The sequence below is a fragment of the Periplaneta americana genome, chromosome 2 (genome assembly GCF_040183065.1).
Source record: "Periplaneta americana isolate PAMFEO1 chromosome 2, P.americana_PAMFEO1_priV1, whole genome shotgun sequence".
In the NCBI taxonomy this organism is placed as follows: Eukaryota; Metazoa; Arthropoda; class Insecta; order Blattodea; family Blattidae; genus Periplaneta; species Periplaneta americana.
Genome location: NC_091118.1, coordinates 73,929,004 through 73,949,362, shown reverse-complemented (window position 1 = coordinate 73,949,362; position 20,359 = coordinate 73,929,004). Strand labels below are relative to the sequence as shown.

General features: G+C 34.6%; 1 protein-coding gene across 2 annotated transcripts in view; it reads left to right on the top strand.

Moving 5' to 3' along the window:
* Positions 1–15,969, top strand: part of LOC138694334 (lazarillo protein-like) — a 47,464-nt gene extending 31,495 nt beyond the window's left edge. For both annotated transcript variants that reach the window (XM_069817950.1, XM_069817951.1), the window contains 3 exons: positions 1,717–1,796; positions 2,021–2,107; positions 15,682–15,969. In XM_069817950.1, coding sequence (XP_069674051.1) covers positions 1,717–1,796; positions 2,021–2,107; positions 15,682–15,806 — 292 coding nt within the window. In that variant the 3' untranslated portion in view covers positions 15,807–15,969. The remainder of the gene's footprint in view (positions 1–1,716; positions 1,797–2,020; positions 2,108–15,681) is intronic.
* Positions 15,970–20,359: the final 4,390 nt, after the last annotated feature.

Here is a 20,359-nt window from a genome sequence, read left to right as displayed (position 1 = left end):
GGGAAAAAGACCTTTGAGGAGGCCGAGACGTAGATGGGAAGATAATATTAAAATGGATTTGAGGGAGGTGGGATATGATGATAGAGACTGGATTGATCTTGCTCAGGATAGGGACCAATGGCGGGCTTATGTGAGGACGGTAATGAACCTCCGGGTTCCTTAAAAGCTAGTAAGTAAGTAAGTAATATTAATAATAATAATAATAATAATAATAATAATAATAATAATAATAATAATAATGTAATAACATATAAAAGGTTTTTCAAAAGTGACGCATAATTGCAATTAAAATTAAATGACGGGATTTTTGACAAAAAGATGAGAGACAACAAAACTTATATTTAGAAACGAATATTTCGTTGGAGATAAAATATTTTTGTGACTCTTGTTGTGCGTTGTATGACGTCATCGAGAATATTTTTAAATGACCCTATAGTTTTATTAATATCATCAGAGAGATCATTTTTTAATGTGTATTTCTCTTGTTTTGTACAGAAGCACTATATTTATGGTTCCTATGGTAACAATAAATATTGTTGATGTATTTTGTTGGTCCTGTATTATGAAATCTGTTTTATTCATGAGCTCAGCATGAAGCAAGATAACAGAAAATGGGAGAATTGACATTCTGATGAAGATAGGGTTTGGTGACAGATGATATAGGCTACACAACAAGAGGCATGCGCATTTTTTAACGATACTCATCCAAATCGGCCACCTATTTCTCTGTCAATTGTGATTAGAATAAAAGCTAAATTCAGAGAACATGGACATATCAGACATAAAAAGATTATTTTCTGTTAAGAACATCTTGTTTTATTTTGATTTCACCAATGAACCTGCTACAATAATACAGGGACTAACAAAATACAGTGTATCAAAAATAAAACTGTTCAATAGAAACTATAATCATAGTGATTCTGTATTCTGTACAAAACAAATGAAATACTACAAAATAGCTGTTTCAGATGCTATTAAAAACTACAGGGTACCACTTAAAAATTCTCTCAATTGACGTCATAATTCACACAACGATAATGCAAAAATAACGTATTTTGTTTCCATAAAATATTCCTTTCTAAATATCGTCGTTGTTCCTGCAATAACTCCTATGTGACATATTTATCGATTTTCAGATTTTTGCTCTATTAAATAACTAAAATAGTGATACAGCAAATAATGAAATATTCTATATGTAATTATATTTCTTTCTTTCGAAAATGTAAGAATTCATAATCTCCTATGTACCACTGCCATAGAATGAATAAATGTGTTTTTTTTTTCCTACTGAAAAATGTCATATTTTGCACATAGGAGTTATTGCAGGAACAACGACGATATAAGGTTTGACGTGCCTGAGATTTTTGTCCAAAATCTCCTCATTCAATTTAACTGTAAAAACTCTGGAGGCCTATATGAATATTAGTGCCGTATTTATTTCACGTTGAAGATTGTTATAAAATAATAATATATTTTTAGCAGGGAAATAGTAAAATTGTAAAATATTGCTTGGTAAATATATATTACGTTGAACTACAAAAATTTCGATGCAGGTAATTTTGACACAAGATCTAGACCACGCCTAAAAAACCGATGTCAGGAACGTATTTGAAATACACACGTTGAAAATAAAGAAAATTAAAGCTTTAAATAAATGATCGATAGAAATGAACCAATATTGTGACTTTAAAATTAATTCTTATATTTTTTTTACAGAGAAGGAAAACAAGAGAAATACGAGGGATCTGTACTCAATTGGCAGAACAATCCCTACAGAGTGTTCTACGGAGAAGATTGTGAGTTTATTGGAAGTTTTTGATTAAAATTATTGCAATTCATATGAAAAATTCACCCTGAAAAGATAAGAACGTGCTTACACTATTTATACGCTGCTGACAGTTTTTCTTTCTTTCTTTCTTTTCTTTTTTCTCAAAACTTATAGCTAAGGACATGTGTGGTTTCTCAAATAACCTATTCATTTGTTGTTTGTGGTAGTAATTTGCATATATTTTACTCGCAGCGGATCTCAACGGTGACTACTATGCTTACGCCACAGATTATACTAGCTACTCTGTCCTTGGCGGATGTCTTGATGCATACCCGAATCGTAAGTATGGTATATTAAGCAGAAATAAAATCTTTATGTGACAGAGGATGTGATGAAATCCCTAAGATTGCGTGTAACGTCAGTACAGGAATTATTAGGGCAATGGAATTAGGATAGCCCAAATAAATAACATATTTACTGTATCACTTAAGTATGTCTGAAAAACGGAATAAAATTAGCTTTGAATAACAGTTAATTTATGATGATGATAATAATAATAATAATAATAATAATAATAATAATAATAATAATAATATTAATAATGAGAGTAATAAAATAATAATGATAATACTACTACTAATAATAGTATTAATAATAACAATAATAATAATAACAAAAACAATAATAATGATAATAATAATAATTATAATGATAATGATAACTATTTTATTTATTTTTTATTTATTTATCAACAAGCCATAAGCCAGTAATAGCCTAGCACAAGTGATACGATAATAGTGTAGAATTAAAAATTGGATACAATAAAAAATTTACAATGACTATTTCGTTTATATGACGTCATTCCATTTTCGGCCAATGAAGTGTAATGAAATTTTAAATTCCAATCAATCACAGTTAATTTCTGCAGCGATAATTTCTGCAGCTCCATTTATCACTACCAATTTATCGCATGGTCGTTCTTTTGTTTAGTCAGTGTCTCCAATTATTGTTTCCACGTAAATCGATTAGCATGAATTCATTGTAGTAAATAAAGTGCGAAATCATACTTCCACATCTACAACTTCATCTTTTAATTCCATGTCCATTGTATCTAAAGAAAATGACACTCTTTCATAACCATTGTTCATTTAATTAATGTATTAATCAGGTTATTTGTAATTAAACTATAAAATGTTTAAATTAAATTTTGATTTCAGCAGATGATGAAAACGTATTTCTGTTATAATAACAAAAGAAAATCGCAATACATGTAATTAACATTTTTAAACCTTTATTTCGCTTTCCTCAATTGACATTACTGAATAGCATTCAATTTCTTTATTACAGTAATCGTTATTCATCTATTTCGACTTCTTAATATCTGAATAGGTTAAGTATTCATAAATATACAATAATTAAATTTTTGTGAGCGAATTTTAGGGATATATTATTTACATATTGTTTATTTCATTCACGAAATAGTCATAATGAATGTCACTCGAGGTCTGAGATTACTATAGATAATACAGAATTTAATATAAGTAAATTAAAATTGTACTAGATCTTGACAAAATACAATGAAAATTAAGTATAATATTTACAAGAATACATAATGTTACAGTACTACTTCATGTTTTAATGCATTATTATTATTATTATTATTATTATTATTATTGTTGTTGTTACAGTGAAACTTCTCTAACCTGGACACGTACAGTTCAATAAAGAAATTGTCCATCCTAACGGGGATGTCCAAGATAGAGGGATGTAGAATTTTTTTTAGCATGCAATGGGCAGGAAATTACTATAAACATTAGAGTGGTGCCAAATTTTGGAAAACATTCTCCTTGTGTTTCGTACATTCCCCTTGTTTTTCTTCTTTTCCCCATGTCTTTCTTGTCTTCCCTTCGTTCTCCTTGTCTCACCATTTTCTTCTTTATTTCTCACTCCTTTTCTTGTCTTCCCCTTCTTCTTCTTCTTCTTCTTCTTCTTCTTCATCTTGTGTTCCCCTCGTTCTCCTTATTCCCCCTCGGTGCTTCTTCCTTTCCTCTTGTTTCCTTGGTTTTTCCTATTCTTCAAATATTTCCATTGTTTCCAATAACTTCAGCATCATCTTCTTTTCCCCTTGCTTTCATAGCCATCCCTTTGTTCTTCTTGAATTCCCCCTGTTTTATTTTTTTCTTCTCACTTATCTTCTTCATTACCCCTTGTTTTCCTATTCTTCCCCGTTGTTTTTTCCTGTTCCCCTTGTTTTCCTTATCTTCTTGTTCTTCCCCATTTCCTCTTGTTTCCTCATCTCTCTCTTGCTATTCTTTTACTCCCTTTGATCTCATTCCATGTTTTTCTTACTTCATTCATGTTATCTTTTCTTCCTTTTGTTCTTCTTGTTTTTTACCTGTTCTCCTTACCATTCTGTTGTTCTATTTCCTTCCCCATTGTTTTCATTGTCTCTCTCTTGTACTTGTTTTATTTCCTTTATCCTCCTTATCTTTCCATTTTTCTATTTCTTTCTCTTTTTAATTTCCTTGTTTTCTCATTCACCCTTTTATATTCTCTTTTTCCCCTTATCTTTCCCCTGTCCTTACTATACCCTAGTTTACCTCGTGTTTCCCTTGTTCTTCTTGTATTCCCCTTATTCCCTCATGTTCATCTTCTTGTTCTTTCCCCTTGTTATCCTTGTCCTGCCTTTGTCCTTCTTTCATTCCTCATATTCCCATATCGTGTTCTTCATTCCCCGATGTGTTCCTTATCTTCCCTCTGTTAGTCTTCCATTCCCCTTGTTTTATCTTCCCTCTGTTAGTCTTCCATTCCCCTTGTTTTCATGTCTTCTCGTTGTTCATGTATTATTTCCCTTCTTCTAATTCTCTTCTCCTGTTCTTCGTCCTTTCCCCTTGTTAACTATGTCTTCTTTTCTTGCATTTCCCTTATGTTCTTTACTTCCTCCCTGTAATTCATCCTTTATTCTTGTTCTCCACGTCTTGTCCTCACTCTCTTCACATAGGCCTACCACAGTCTAGTATATACAGTCACGAAGCTTGACTTGTGAGGGTACTAGAAACAATAGACTGTGCGGGAACTATTTCGCATTGTCTATGATGAGGCGATAGTAGCGATCCTAGTGTTTAGCAACTATCTATGGATGCATATTTACTACGTATTGCGCTTCGTAACTGTATATACTAGACTGTGGGCCTACCCCTACTCCTCCTTGTCTTCCCTTTCTCCATGCTTTCTCTTTGATTTCCTTACTTTCTCCATATTCGCTTCATATTACCCTTGTTCTATTTCTTTTCGCATGTTTTTCGTCTTTTCAACTTGTTTTATCTTCTCATTCTTCTTGTATTAACTCTGTTCTTCTTATCTTCTTATCTTCCTCTTGTTCTTTTCCATTCCATTTCATTTACTTGTCTTTCCTCTGTTCTTCTTGTACGCCACTCGTGTACCATAATATCTCTCTCTTGTTCTTCTGTTCCCCCTCATTTCGTTATTTTCCCCTTGTTCTTCTTACGTCCTCCTTGTCCTCATTTTCCTCTTATTCTTCTTCCTGTCCACCTCTTACCATATTCTTTCCCCTATTCCTCTTATCTTCCCCTTCCTATCAGCCTATTCTCTTTGATTCATAGTCTTTCCCTTATCCTTATCTTCAACTTGTTTTACATATTCACTCCATGTTCTTCTTTTGTTACCTGTTCTCGTTATCTTTCCCTAACACTTATTCGTTTTCATTTGTCTCCCTTGCTTTTCGCTTGTTCTTTTTGTATTCCCGTTGTTCTTTCTTTCCTCTAGTTCTACTAGTATTCCACTTGTTCTTCTTTCTCCCATTTCATTTACTTGTTTTTCCTCTATTCTTCTTGTACGTCACTCGTGTACCATAATATCTCCCCTTGTTCTTCTTCCGTTCCCTCTCATTTCGTTATTTTCCCCTTGCTCTTCTTGTGTCCTCCTTATCCTCATTTTCCTCTTATTCTTCTACCTGTCCACCTCTTACCATATTCTTTCTTCTATTCCTCTTATCTTCCCCTTCCTATCAGGCTATTCCCTTTGATTCATAGTATTTCCCTTATCCTTATCTTCCGATTGCTTTACATGTCCACTCCTTGTTCTTCTTTTGTCACCTGTTCTCGTTTATCTTTCTCCGGTACTTATTCGTTTCCATTTGTCTCCCTTGCCTTTCACTTGTTCTTTTTGTATTCCCGTTGTTCTTCTTTCTTTCCTCTAGTTCTAATACAATTCCACTTGTTTTTCTTCCTATTCCCTAGTTATTCCAGTATTTCCATTTTGTTTCTTACTTCTCCTTGTTCTTCTTACTTCCCCTTGTTTTACTTGTCTTTTTGTTTTTCTTTTTGTATTCCCCATCTTTTCTTGTCTTACACTTGTTCTCCTTGATTTCCGTGCCCTACCCTTGTTTCATTTGTCTTCTCCTTGTCTTTCCCGTTCTTCTCCTTGCTCTGCCCTCGTTCTTACTTTCCATTTGTTTTTCTTGTATTTCCCTTGTATTCTGTATATTCCTATTGTTCTTTCTCATTTGTTCTAGATTTTCTGTCTTTCTTTTTTCGTTATTTTATTCCTCTTGTTCTCCTTGTCTTCCTTTGTTCTCGTTGTATTCCTCCTGTTCTTCTTGTCTTCTTTTTCTATCCTGTTCTTCCTCTCCCCTAGTTCTTCTTGTATTCCCATTTTACTCCTTATCTTTTCCAGGTTATTCCTTGACGTTGTTTTCCCCTCGTTCTTCCCTTATTACCCGTAGTGTTCCATAACTTCCGCTTGTGCTTCTTCTTTTCTTCTTTTTTCCGCGTCTTTTCTTGTTCCTAATGTATGACAATTGTTCTCCTTTACTTCTGCTCGTTCTTCTTACGTTTTCTTTCGTTCTCTTCCCACTTGTTCTTCTTGCGTTTTCCTTATTCTACTTTCTTTCCCTTGTCCTCCTTCTTTCTTTCCCCTTGTTTCACTTCTCTTTTCATCGTTCTTCTTGCATTTTCGTTACGTTCCTTATCATTCTTTTGTTTTCCTTCTATTTCCCTTTTCACTTCTTGTTCTTGTATTCGCCTCTTTTCCTTTACTCTCCCTTATTCTTCATGTCTCAACTTGTTTTCCTTGTCTTCCCATTGTCTTCTTGTATTCCTTATTTTCGCCTTATCTTCGCATTATTCTATTCCTTTTCCCTCATTTCACTTATTCTCCTTCTTCTCCCCATGTTCTTCTTCTATTGCCTTTGCATTCCTTGTTCTTACTTATTCTTCTTGCCTTCCGCTTCCTTTCCTTGTATTCCACTTGCTTCCCTTAGATTACCGTAGCTTGCTTGCCTTTCATTTGTTTCCATTGCCTTCCCCTCGTACTTTTTGTATTCCCTTTGTGTTCCTCTTCTCCCCAATGCTCTTTTTCCTTTCATCATGTTCTTGTATTTTCCGTGTTCTCCTTATATTCGTCTTCTTCTCTTCCTTTTTATTTACTTCCAATGATATTCTTGTATTCCTCTTGTTCTCCTTATTTTTCCTTCCCCTTGTTTTATTGTCTTCTCCTTGTTCTGCTTATATTGCCATTTATGTTTGTCGTCTACCATATATTCTTCTTCCTCTCTTTTCATTTTTCTTCTCTTCCGTTTGTTTCCTTTTTCCCTTTGTTTTCTTTGTATTTCCCTTGATCTTATTTTTTCTGCTGATTTTTCCCTTTTACCTTCGTCCTTCCCCTTGTTTCCAGCTATGCTTCTTGTTTTCCTTGTCTTGCATTTCTTCTCCATGTCTTCCCCCCTTTTGTCCTAGCCTTCTTCTTGTTCTTCTTGTATTCCCCTTGTTTCCTCGTCTTTTTCTTTTTCTCCTTCTCTTTCCCTTGTCCTAATTTTATTATCGCTCCGTTGTTTTTCTTCTTTCCTTCTTATTCTTCCCCATGATGGTTTTCTTTCTCTTTGTTTTCCTACTATTCTTCTCGATCTTATTCCTCTCCCTTCATTTTTGTTGTTTTCAGCTTGCTCTTGTACGCAATTTTTTTTCCTTGTCTTCTCCTTTTTTCGTCTTCTTTTGCCTTTGTTCGTCTTGTCTTACCCATGTCCTTATTGTATTTCCATTGTTGCCTTGACTTCCCATTGTTCTTTTACCTTTCCCTTTGTTGTCCTTATGCACACCTTATTCTTCTTTTTCGACCTATTTCCTTATATTCTCTCTTTCTTCTTCTTCTTCATATTTACTCTTTTCTTTGTCTTCACCTTGTTTTTCTTCTATTCCCATTGCTCTTTTTATCCTCGCACTCCTTTTGTTTATTCTTGTGCTCCTATTGTTTTCTTCTTCTTTTTCTCCTGTTCCTCTTGCATTTCTCTTGTTTTTCTTCCTTTCCCCTTGTTTTCCATGTCTTGTACTTATTCTTCTTCGTTTCCCTTTCTTTTTCTATACATTCCCTCGCTTTTCTTCTACTCCCCTTGTTGCCTTTGTCATGCAGTTGTCTTCCCTTCATTCTACTTCCTTTGCCCTTGCCATCCTGATCTTCCTGATCCCTCTTCTCTAGTCTTTCTATAGTTTTTGTTATCTTCCTCTCGCTCTTCTTCCTTTCCCAATATTGCTTTATCTTCCCTTTGTTTTTCTTCCTTTCCCCTTCCTCATGTATTCCACATGCTTTCATTGTCTTCATCTTCTTCTTCTTCTAATTGTTCTCTTTATAGTTATTTTCTTTTCTTTGTCTTCCCATTGTTCTTCTTAACTTACCTCTGTTTGTACTTCCCTTCTTCTTTTTGTTTCCCCTTTTTTCATTTATTCCCACATTATCCTCATTAAATTCCTTTGCTTTCCTTATTCTTCTTATATTCATCTCGGTTCTCCTTATTCTCCTTGTATTCTGCTTGCTCTCCTTCCTTTCTCATTGTTTTTCTTGCCTCCCCTTGTTCTCCTTAAGTTCTTTTTGTTCTTCTATTACCACTGTTCTCCTTGTGTTCCCTTTGTTGCTAATGTTTATCTATTGTTTTTCTTTTGTTTCCATTGATGTTTTTCCATTCTCCTTGTGTTCCATATTTTCCCCTTGTCCTTCTTCCTTTCCCAATATTTCCCCTACCTTCGTCATGTTCATCTTCCTTTTCGCCTAGGTAAGAAGGAGAGAATAGAAGAGGATAGAGGGTGAAGGATATATAGCAATTCAGTCATAACAGAACGTTAGAAAAAATCAAGATATTCTCGGCAAAGAATACATTAATGGAAAAGAGTTATATATATTAAAGGGATGGTGGATCGAAAAACAGAAATGTGAAGGTCCACCATAACTGTGAATAGTAAAGTTGATTGACAAATAAATATCAATATCAATATTATCTTCCTTTTCCCTTGTTAACCCTGTCTTATTCTTCTACTTGTATTCTCCTAAGGTTCCTTACTTTCTCCCTCTTCTTCTTCTTTTACTCTTGTTCTCTATATCTTACCTTTGTTCTTCTCATATACTCCTGTTTTATCGTTTTCTTCCCACAATTCATATTTTCCTTTATCTTCTCTCTCTCCTCTCCCCCGTTCGCATTATATTCTCCTTGTCATATTTATTTTCACATCATTTCGTCCTTCACCCCTATTTTCCTTTTCTTCCTCTTATTCTTTTTGTAATAACCGTGTTCTGCTTATCTCCGCCTTTTTCTTTTTCATTTCTCATGTTATCCTTGTCTTGTTTTTGTTCTTCCAACATCGTCTTTGTTCTCCTTATGTTCTCCCTGTTCTTCTTCTATTCCCTTTTCCTTGTCACTCCCTTGTTCTTCCTGTATTCCTCTTGTGTTCCTATCTTCCCATTGATCTTTTCCTTTTCCAATTTCTTCTTATCTTTCCATTGTTCTGTTTCTTTCCCCATTTCTTCTTACTTTCTCTTGTTATTCTTATATTTTCTTTGTTCTCCTTACTTTCCTGTTACTATTCCCTTCCACCGTTTTCCCATATTCTTCCTCTTATTCCTTTTGCCTTTACCTTCCCCTCCATCTATTCCCTTCGTTTTCTTGTCTCTGCCTGCGTCTTATTGTCTTCCGCTCGTTTTCCACGTCCTTTGTTCTCGTTATATTTCCCTGGTACTTCTACCTTTCCACTTGCTTCTCTTATCTTTCACTTGTTCTTTTTGTATTATCCAATTGTTCTTCTTTCCTTCCCCTAGTTCTAGTATTCTCATTGTTCTTCTTTCCTTCCCCTAATTCTACTGGTATTTTCATTGTTCTTCTCTCCTTCCCCTAGTTCTATTAGTATTCTCACTGTTCTTCTTTCCTTCCCTAGTTCTACCAGTACTAGTATTCTCATTATTCTTCTTTCCTTCTCCTAGTTCTACTAGTATTCTCACTGTTCTTCTTTCCTTCCCCTAGTTCTACTAGTATTCTCATTGTTCTTCTTTCCTTTCCCTAGGTCTACTAGTAATCTCACTGTTCTTCTTTCCTTCCCCTAGTTCTACTAGTATTCTCACTGTTCTTTCCTTTCCCTAATTCTACTAGTATTCTCACTGTTCTTCTTTCCTTCCCCAAGTTCTACTAGTATTCTCATTGTTCTCCTTTCCTTTCCCTAGTTCTACTAGTATCATCAATGTTCTTCTTTCCTTCCCCTAGTTCTACTAGTATTCTCATTGTTCTTATTTCCTTCCCCCAGTTCTACTAGTATTCTCATTGTTCTTCCTTTCTTCTCCTAGTTCTACTAGTATTCTCATTATTCTTTCTTCCTTCTCCTAGTTCTACTAGTATTCTCATTGTTCTTCTTTCCTTCCCCAAGTTCTATTGGTATTCTCATTGTTCTTATTTCCTTCCCCTAGTTCTACTAGTATTCTCACTGTTCTTTCCTTTCCCTAATTCTACTAGTATTCTCACTGTTCTTCTTTCCTTCCCCAAGTTCTACTAGTATTCTCATTGTTCTCCTTTCCTTTCCCTAGTTCTACTAGTATCATCAATGTTCTTCTTTCCTTCCCCTAGTTCTACTAGTATTCTCATTGTTCTTATTTCCTTCCCCCAGTTCTACTAGTATTCTCATTGTTGTTCTTTCCTTCCCCTAGTTCTACTAGTATCATCAATGTTCTTCTTTCCTTCCCCTAGTTCTACTAGTATTCTCATTGTTCTTATTTCCTTCCCCAAGTTCTACTAGTATTCTCATTGCTCTCCTTTCCTTTCCCTAGTTCTACTAGTATCATCAATGTTCTTCTTTCCTTCCCCTAGTTCTACTAGTATTCTCACTGTTCTTCTTTCCTTCCCCAAGTTCTACTAGTATTCTCATTGTTCTCCTTTCCTTTCCCTAGTTCTACTAGTATCATCAATGTTCTTATTTCCTTCCCTTAGTTCTACTAGTATTCTCATTGTTCTTATTTCCTTCCCCCAGTTCTACTAGTATTCTCATTGTTGTTCTTTCCTTCCCCTAGTTCTACTAGTATTCTAAATGTTATTTTCTTCCCCTAGTTCTAGGCCTACTAATATTCTCGTTGTTCTCCTTTCCTTCCCCTAGTTCTATTGGTATTCTTATTGTTCTTCTTTCCTTCCCATAGTTCTACTGATATTCTCATTGTTCTTCTTTCCAGGGGCGTATTTTGCGGGCTACCGGGGCTACTGGCGGTAGCCCAAGGAACTTACAAAAGAAAAAGTTTATAATATAACATAATGTAATAATTTTGTATTATTAGTTTTACCATAGTAATTAAAATTAAAGTAATTGTTAGATATATTTTGTGTAATAATAGGGTCAGCGGTAGCCCAAACCCTTTAACCAGTATACGCCACTGCTTCTTTCCTTCCCCTAGTTCTACTGGTATTCTCATTGTTCTTCTTTCCTTCTCCTAGTCCTACTGGTATTTTCATTGTTCTTCACTCCTTCCCCTAATTCTACTAGTATTCTCATTGTTCTTCTTTCCTTCCCGTAGTTCTATTCTTATTGTTCTTTTTCCTTTCCCCTGGTGATAATAATATTCTCATTTTGTTCCTTATCTCCTCTTGTTCTTCTTCCATCCCCTTGATTTGCTTGCAATTTTGTTGTTCCTATATTCCTCTTGTTTTCTTCTCTTCCGCTTGTTCTCCTCGTCTTCCCTTTTATTTTTTTGTTACCCTTGAATTCCTTGTCTTTACCTTGTTTTCCTTGACTTTCCCTTCATTTTCTTTTGTTACCATTGAATTCCTTGTTTTTACCTTGTTTTTCTTGTCTTTCCCTTGATTTCCTTTTGTTACCCTTGAATTCCTTGTCTTTACCTTGTTATCCTTGGATTTCCCTTGTTTTTCTTTTGTCAACCTTGAATTCCTTGCCTTTACCTTCTTTTCCTTGTATTTCCCTTGATTTTCTTTTGTTACCCTCGAATTCCTTGTCTTTACCTTGTTTTCCTTGTCTTTCCCTTGATTTTCTTTTGTTACCCTTGAATTCCTTGTCTTAACGTTGTTATCCTTGGATTTCCCTTGATTTTCTTTTGTTACCCTTGAATTCCTTGTCTTTACTTTCTTTCCCTTGATTTTCTTTTATTATCCTTGAATTCCTTGCCTTTCCCTTGATTTCCATTTGTTACCATTGAATTCCTTGTCTTTACTTTGTTTTCCTCGTTTTTTCCTTGATTTTCTTTTGTTACCCTTGAATTCCTTTTCCTTTCTCTTGATTTTCTTTTGTTACCCTATAATTCCTTGTCTTAACATTCTTTTCCTTGTCTTTCCCTTGATTTCCTTGTGTTATCCTTGAATTCCTTTTCTCTACCTTGTTTTCCTTGTCATTACCTTGATTTTCTTTTGTTACTCTTGAAATCCTTGTCTTTACCTTGTTTTCCTTGTTTTTCCCTCTATTTTCTTTTGTTACCTCGAATTCCTTGTCTTTACCCTGTTCGCCTTGTCTTTCCATTGATTTTCTTTTGTTACCCTTGAATTCCTTGTCTTTACCTTGTTTTCCTTGTCTTTCCCTTGATTTTCTCTTGTTACCATATAATTCCTTGTCTTAACCTTCTTTTCCTTGTCTTTCCCTTGATTTTCTTGTGTTACCCTTGAATTCCTTGTCTCTACCTTGTTTTCCTTGTCTTTCACTTGATTTCCTTTTGTTACATTTGAATTCCCTGTCTTTACTTTGTTTTTCCCTTGATTTTGTTTTGTTACCTTTGAATTCCTTGTCTTTCCATGGACTTTCTTTTGTTACCCTTGAATTCCCTGTCTTTCCCTTGATTTTCTTTTGTTACCCTTGAATTCCTTGTCATTACCCTGTTCTGCTTGTATTCCCCTTGATTTTCTTGTGTTACCCTTGAATTCCTTGCCTTAACTTTGTTTTTCTTGTTTTTCCCTTGATTTTCATTTGTTACACATGAATTCCTTGTTTTTACCTTGTTTTCCTTGTCTTTCCCTTGGTTTTCTTTTGTTACCCTTGAATTCTTTGTCTTTACTTTGTTTTCCTTTTTTTTCCTCGATTTTCTTTTGTTACCCTTCAATTCCTTAGTCTTTCCCTTGATTTTCTATTGTTACCCTTCAATTCCTTGTCTTAACCTTCTTTTCCTTGTCTTTCCCTTGATTTTCTTGTGTTACCCTTGAATTCCTTGTCTTTAACTTGTTCTTCTTGTCGTCCCTTAATTTTCTTGTGTTACCCTTGAATTCCTTGTCTTTACCTTGTTTTCCTCGTCATTCCCTTGATTTTCTTTTGTTACCCTTGAATTCCTTGTCTTTACCTTGTTCTCCTTGTCTCTCTCTTGATTTTCTTGTGTTACCCTTGAATTCCTTGTCTTAACTTTGTTTTCCTTGTCTTTCCCTTGATTTTCTTTTGTTACCTCGAATTCCTTGTCTTTACCTTGTTTTCCTTGTCTTTCCCTTCATTTTCTTTTGTTGCATTTGAATTCCTTTTCTTTAACTTGTTCTCCTTGTCTTTCCCTTGATTTTCTTTTGTTACACTTGAATTCCTTGTCTTTACCTTGCGTTTCTTTTATTACCCTTGAATTCCTTGTCTTTAACTTGTTCTCCTTCTCTTCCCTTGATTTTCTTTTGTTACACTTGAATTCCTTCTCTTTAATTGTTTTCCTTCTCTTCCCTTGATTTTCTTTTGTTACACTTTAATTCTTTGTCTTTAACTTGTTCTCTTTGTCTTCCTTTGATTTTCTTTTGTTACACTTGAATTCCTTGTCTTTAACTTGTTCTCCTTGCCTTTCCTTGATTTTCTTTTGTTACCCTTGAATTCCTTCTCTTAACTTTGTTTTCCTTGTCTTTCCCTTAATTTTCTTTTGTTATCCTTTAATTCCTTGTCTTTACCTTGTTTTCCTCGTCTTTCCCTTTATTTTCTTGTGATACCCTTGAATTCCTTGTCTTCACATTGTTTTCCTTGTCTTTCCCTTGATTTTGTCTTCTCGAATTCCTTGTTTTCCCATTGTTTTCCTTGATTTGCTTCTGTTATTCCTGTCCTTACTTGTTTTCCACTTTTCTCCTTACCTTTCCCTTGTTCTTCCTTTCCAATTGTTTTCCTTGTGTTCACCTTCTCTTCTATTGCTTTTGTGTTCCGTACATTCCCGTTGTTCTTTTTCTCTCCTCTTGATTTTCTTGTCTGTCCCTTTTTCTTCTTGTATTCCTCATGTTTTTCTTGTCTTTTTTTTCTACTCCTTGCCTTCCCTTTGTTCTATTCTTTTTCTCCTTGCATTCCATACCTACCACTTTTTCTTATCTCTTTCTCCTTGTTCTTCTTGCATTCCACTCGTTATCCTTTACTTCTGCTTATTGTCCTACCGACGCTCTATCAGCTACTAGGTTTCGTCTTGTTCTACTTATCTTCCTCTTCTCCTTCTTCCATTCCCCATCTATTCCTTCTCTTTCCCCCCATTCTCTTTGAATTCCCCTTGTTTTCCTTCCATTCCCTTTGATTTCCTTATTCTGTGTGTTGTTCCTTTTTCCTTGTCTTTCCCTTGTTCTTCCTGTCTTCCCTTTCTTTATCTTGTCTCCGTCATGTTTTTCTGGTATTCCCCATGCTCTCCTCTTGATTTACTTGCTTTCCACTTTTCCTTGCTATATTCTTCTTGTTTTTCTTAATTTCTGATTATTCTTCTTGTCTTGACTTTGCTATTCATGCCTTCCTCTTATTTTAATTGCCTTCCCCTTGTTCTTTTTTAATTCCTCTTGTTAACTTGTCTTTCCTTTGTTTTTTGTATTACTGTTATTCTTCTTGTATTCCGCTTGTTATCCTTATCTTCTCATTGTTGATTTTTCTTTCCCATTGTTTTTCTTCTATTCCTTTTATTTCTTCTTCCTTTCCCGTTATTTTCGTTATCAAGCTCTTCCTGTTCTTGTATGTGCCTTTTTTCTTCCTCTTACCTTTGTTTGCCTTGTTTTTCTTTGATCTCGTTGTCTTACACTTGTCCGTATTGTATTCCCCTTATTTCCTTATCTGTATATTATTGATGTTCTTCTTCCTGTCCCTAGGTTGTTTTTAATAGTAAGCCTACATTCTGTTTTAATTAATTATTGGAGGATTGAATCATAGCACATTTCACTCGGCTCATTAGACACAGTTCCAAACTTAATTATTATAGAAAATTGTATTTATTTATTCTAATTCCATTACTCTAATTCCTGTGTAGGCACTATCAAAGGGATTTTTCAAATCCTCTGTCACCTGATTTTCATTCAGTCGTGTATAAAGTGCTGTTGGTCTTAAAAATCTCATTTCACTACCGACAATTCTAGATTTGTCACATTCGTGTATACTCCATGCCTATGCTCGAATTCTTATGGGTTGAGAAAAATTTTGACTACGCACATTACATTGCTGTAATTACAAAAAAATAACAATAATAAATTTCCGGACACGGGTTGCTATACGAAAACTGTTCACAATGATTTCTTCTACCATCCTTCAAAGTTTTTATAAAAGTCACAGAATCAGGTGGTATTAAATATCAACATAACATGCTGTTTTATTATGTGGTGTTGGATAAAAGTTAATTTTTGGTTATTGCCCATTCAAGTATGTAATGAAGTGTATATTATTGCAATGGATCTTTCTTTTTAGGTTTCATATGGATTTCGTTCCAGTCCAGAAATCCTAAGGAAGAAACTTTGGCTGAAGTGAACAAAACACTAGAAAGTCTTGGCTTGAGTACAAGCCAGTTTCTACCCTTCTGCTCTCCAGAATAAAATGATTATACATATATATAATAGTGTAAACCTGCATAGATAATTGTGCTCTTTCGAAATTATAGAAGTGCTTTATCTTTTTGATTATGTGAATATAACTGCATGCATCCTGGTATGATGTTTTATGCATTTATTTATAAGAGTAATAAAACAATAAAATATTTGCTTGCGACTAAAATACATAAAATCATCCTAATCCTAAAATCTTCTATTTCCTGATTTTTATGGTAAAAATTAATTCTGACCTACAGGCCAGCAAATACTTTCAACAATAGGGTAGACCAGGCTAATTGTAAACACTTTTCACTGATTTCAAATATATTTCAACATTACACAAACCTCAGTAACTGTAAGCATGACGAAGAAAACTTGTGTTATTTTTAGATCTTTCTTTTCCCTGAAAATGGGTTTAGCTAGTTTACATTTACCCCCACCTGTTTACATTTACCCCTTTAAGAGGGGGTAATTGTAAACACCAACTTTCTTAATAAGAGCCAGGACAGGCCATATTATCACTCAGTCCACACCTGTGGAGTAACGGTCAGCGCGTCTGGCTGCGAAACCATGTGGCCCGGGTTCGAATCCCGGTCGGGGCAAGTTACCTGGTTGAGGTTTTTTCCAGGGTTTTCCCTCAACCCAATATGAGCAAATGCTGGGTAACTTTCGGTGTTGGACCCCGGACCCATTTCACCGGCATTATCACCTTCATATCATTCAGACGCTAAATAACCTAGATGTTGATACAGCGTCATAAAATAACAAAAAAAATATTATCACTCAGAAGTATCTTCACCTCTTTAATCTTGTTGACTCTAGTAGTTGTTGCTGGTGCAACAATAACAAAGAAGATTTGGAACATATCCTCTTAAACAGCTCTGTCACAAACATCCATAGAACCAATCTAAAATCTGCAATCCCTGCAATCTTGGACAATTCTCTCCAATACATAGTGAATACACCTCATCTTTGGAATGTGGCTGCTGAAATATACAACCAGCATCCTGCTTTTTACCCATCATTTGTAAGAAGAGGAAATTCATAGTGAAACATGTGTTGTCAGCAAATAGCTGGATACACTACGAATATATATAGAAGAGTCCAGGGGAAAAAAGGGGATGTCCACTTTTAAACAATTCTCAGGAAATCAATTTTAAAATTTGAAACTCTATCATTCCAAATATAATACTGCTAATTTAACCAGCAGTTATTCGGTAACTGTGAACTTTCTTCCCCTTTTATAAGTGTAGAATGAATACACTTCATATGAAGTACATAAGTGAATGGAAATCTGAATTTTGCCTGAAAGTGAACATCCCCCCCTTTTTCTCCTGGATTCTTCTTTATATCTTAATTTAAATTTACATTTATCCTTATGTTTACACTTACTCTGTATTCCCGCATTCAATTTTCTTATTCTTCTTCTTCTTATCACGTATTAATGATATAAATTATTGAAAAGATTTCATTTTATATTATCTCAATTTAAGTTTCCCCATGTTTTACTATTGTCCAAATGGCAAGAGATCTCTATGTTGTATAATGAAATGTTGGGTTGAAAAATACACAACCATGAGATCGTGACAAGCCATAGGCATAATACTTGAAGGGAGGGGGAGGAGGAGGAGGAGGAGGAGGAGGAAGAAGAAGAAGAAGAAGAAGAAGAAGAAGAAGAAGAAGAAGAAGAAGAAGAAGAAGAAAGAATTATTTAAGTTTACATTTAGGTACCTTGTGTTCTTGCATTAATTAAAAAAAAATCTCATTTTATACATCTTAATTTCAATTTTACTACAAAAGCCTTGTTCACTATCGTCCAAACTAGTGTGTGTGTGTGTGTGTATCTAATGCTCTGGATTTAACAATGAAGTCATCATCCTTCTTGCTTGCCAATATTTTGATGGAAGGTCCACAAATGTCCTAAGAGTTTCACTATTAACCAGGTGCTCCATCTCCATGTCCTCTTCTCTGGTGCACAGTAAGCATTTAGGTGAACTCAGTACTCCAATACGACGTCCAATGAGATGAGTTGAAAACTGAACAGTGACATCGTAACCAGTGGCAAAGCATCAGGGTAGGCAGGGTAAGCTGAGCTTTCCCAAACATTTTCGAAGACGGGACAAGATCAATTTAGAATTTAGTTAATTAAAAACAGGAGCGTTTCCGTGTTTCGTTTACCTTTTAGCGACGTAAAGCATGGCCTAGATCACCATGTCTTCAGCCCAGCTTACCCAAAATTTTTGTCACGCTTCGCTACTGATCGCAACAGGCCATAAGGCCTAATATTTGAAGGAAAGAAGAAGAATTTAAGTTCACATTTACCTTGTGTTCTTGGATTCATTTTTTTATTTAAATTGAAAAGATGTCATTTTATATATCTTAATTCAAGCTTACTCCAAAAACCATGTTTCACTATCATCCAAAGGGAAAGAGATCTCTAGGTTGTCTAATCAAATGAGTGAAAAATTCAATAGCGAGATCGTAAAGGAAAGAAGACGAATTTAAGTTTACATTTGCCTTGTATTCTTGCATTCATTTTTTATGTAAATTATTGAAAAGATTTCATTTCATACATCTTAATTTAAATTTACCCCAAAAGCCATATCCAAACGGGAAGAGATCTCTAGATTGTCTAATGAAACGCTGGGTTGAAAATCCAACCATGATATCATGACAGGTATAAGATGTAATACTTGAACCTAAGAAGAGGAAGAAGAATTTTTAAATATTACATTTACCTCGTGCTCCTGCATTCAATTTTCTTTATCGTAAATTATTGAAAAGATTTCATTTTATACAACTTCATTTAAGTTTATATTTAACCTGTGTTCTTGTATTCAATTTTTTAAACTGTAAATTATTCAAAATTATTTAACTTTATGTATCATAATTTAAGTATACATTTACCCTGTGTTTCTGTATTCAGTTCTTTTAAAGCTGTAAATTATTGGAGAAAAAAAAAACATTATGTATTACGTTGAGTTTACATTTGCTTTGTGCTCCTACAATCAATTTGTTTAAAAAAAACTAGTTATCAAATCTTGTACTAAGAAATTGTCTAATTATGAGTTCATATTTACTTCGTGTCTTTGTTAGTTCATATGAAACCAACTGTCTTATACATATTGTGAAACAGGGTTATTTCAATTGGTATATGATAATATATCCAAACTGTAAATTTATTCACCTACTGCTATTTTAGGGTAATTTCTACTTCATACTACGGAAAAATTCGCACTTCAGTAGTACAAAATATGGTAACATGTCTGTGCAAGACACACATTAAAAAAATCATTTATTGAGTCCCATGAACAAGGTTGTCCTCGGCAGTGCATTGTTCAACATGCTTGCCATACAATTTTAAGGGTGGTAAATTAATGTATTCAGCATGATTCCTTTGAAAGGAGAGTAAAACTAGGGATCCCATGCTATATATTTATAAGTAAAAAGTCTCTGTTCCTGTTGGAGGCTCCAGGCAAATTTCTCCAGCCATTTCTCACCAACATCAAAATTTGGAATTAGCACAATAGACCCATCACCACCTGTAATCTATACCCTACTCTGTACAGAGGAGTAAGAACAATGACTCAGCAGACAATGCCTAGCATTAAAATCCACCACTAAAAGTTGTTTCTGGGTTGACAGATAAATGCAAGAGGCAATCAATAAGTTTCTGGACTGTTCTGAATGTAGGCAACTCACAGGAAACGGAGAAGTTATCTAGAACCAGGGAAACGCCTGGAATCTATACTAAATACATCACTTGAGAGGTAGAGAAGAAGACTAGCAATTACGCATATATGGAGAGATTCCAGTAAAAATTGCAATAGGTTCTTGGCATGTTTGCACAAAATCACGTGTAGAAGCTCAGTTATTAAATGCAATCTGATGTTGTTTGATAGACTAACTCAACAGGCATGGAAGCAGTGATCTTCAGTGACATGCGCATGTATGTTTAATAGTACAATAAATACAAGTGCAGTTCGGAAATACAGTAGATCATCGATTATCCGAAACAATTGGGGACGAGGGGTGTTCAGTTAACTGATCATTTATGAAAACAAATTGTACCCATGTCACAGGAGCAGTATGAAACAAAGAAACACTGATACCGGTATTAAACACAAACCTGTACATACAGTATATTATATTTTGTATCACACGTCTTACAAATAAAACAGAGAACTGACTAGCCTACTTTGATAAGTTCAAAATGGTTATTAAAGTAGGCCTACAGTTTAGGAAAAGAAGTCCAATTCCCCCCCCCCTCCCCACAGCTGAGACTCATTTTTTTTGCAGCCAAATCTCACAAACAACGCTAATTAATGGAACTTCTACATGGCGCCCGGGAAAATTTGAATTTTCCGACTGGAATGCTTTTGGTTAACCGATGTTTCGGTTGATTGGTATTCAGATAATTGATGCTCTACTGTATATTGATTGCACCTTGTATGCAGATAGATTACGGAAGTCAAGGAGAAAATAAAACAACAGTTTTTTCTCTTTTGTTTCTTTATAATGATAAAAACTGTAATATTTCATACAATAGGCTTAAAATA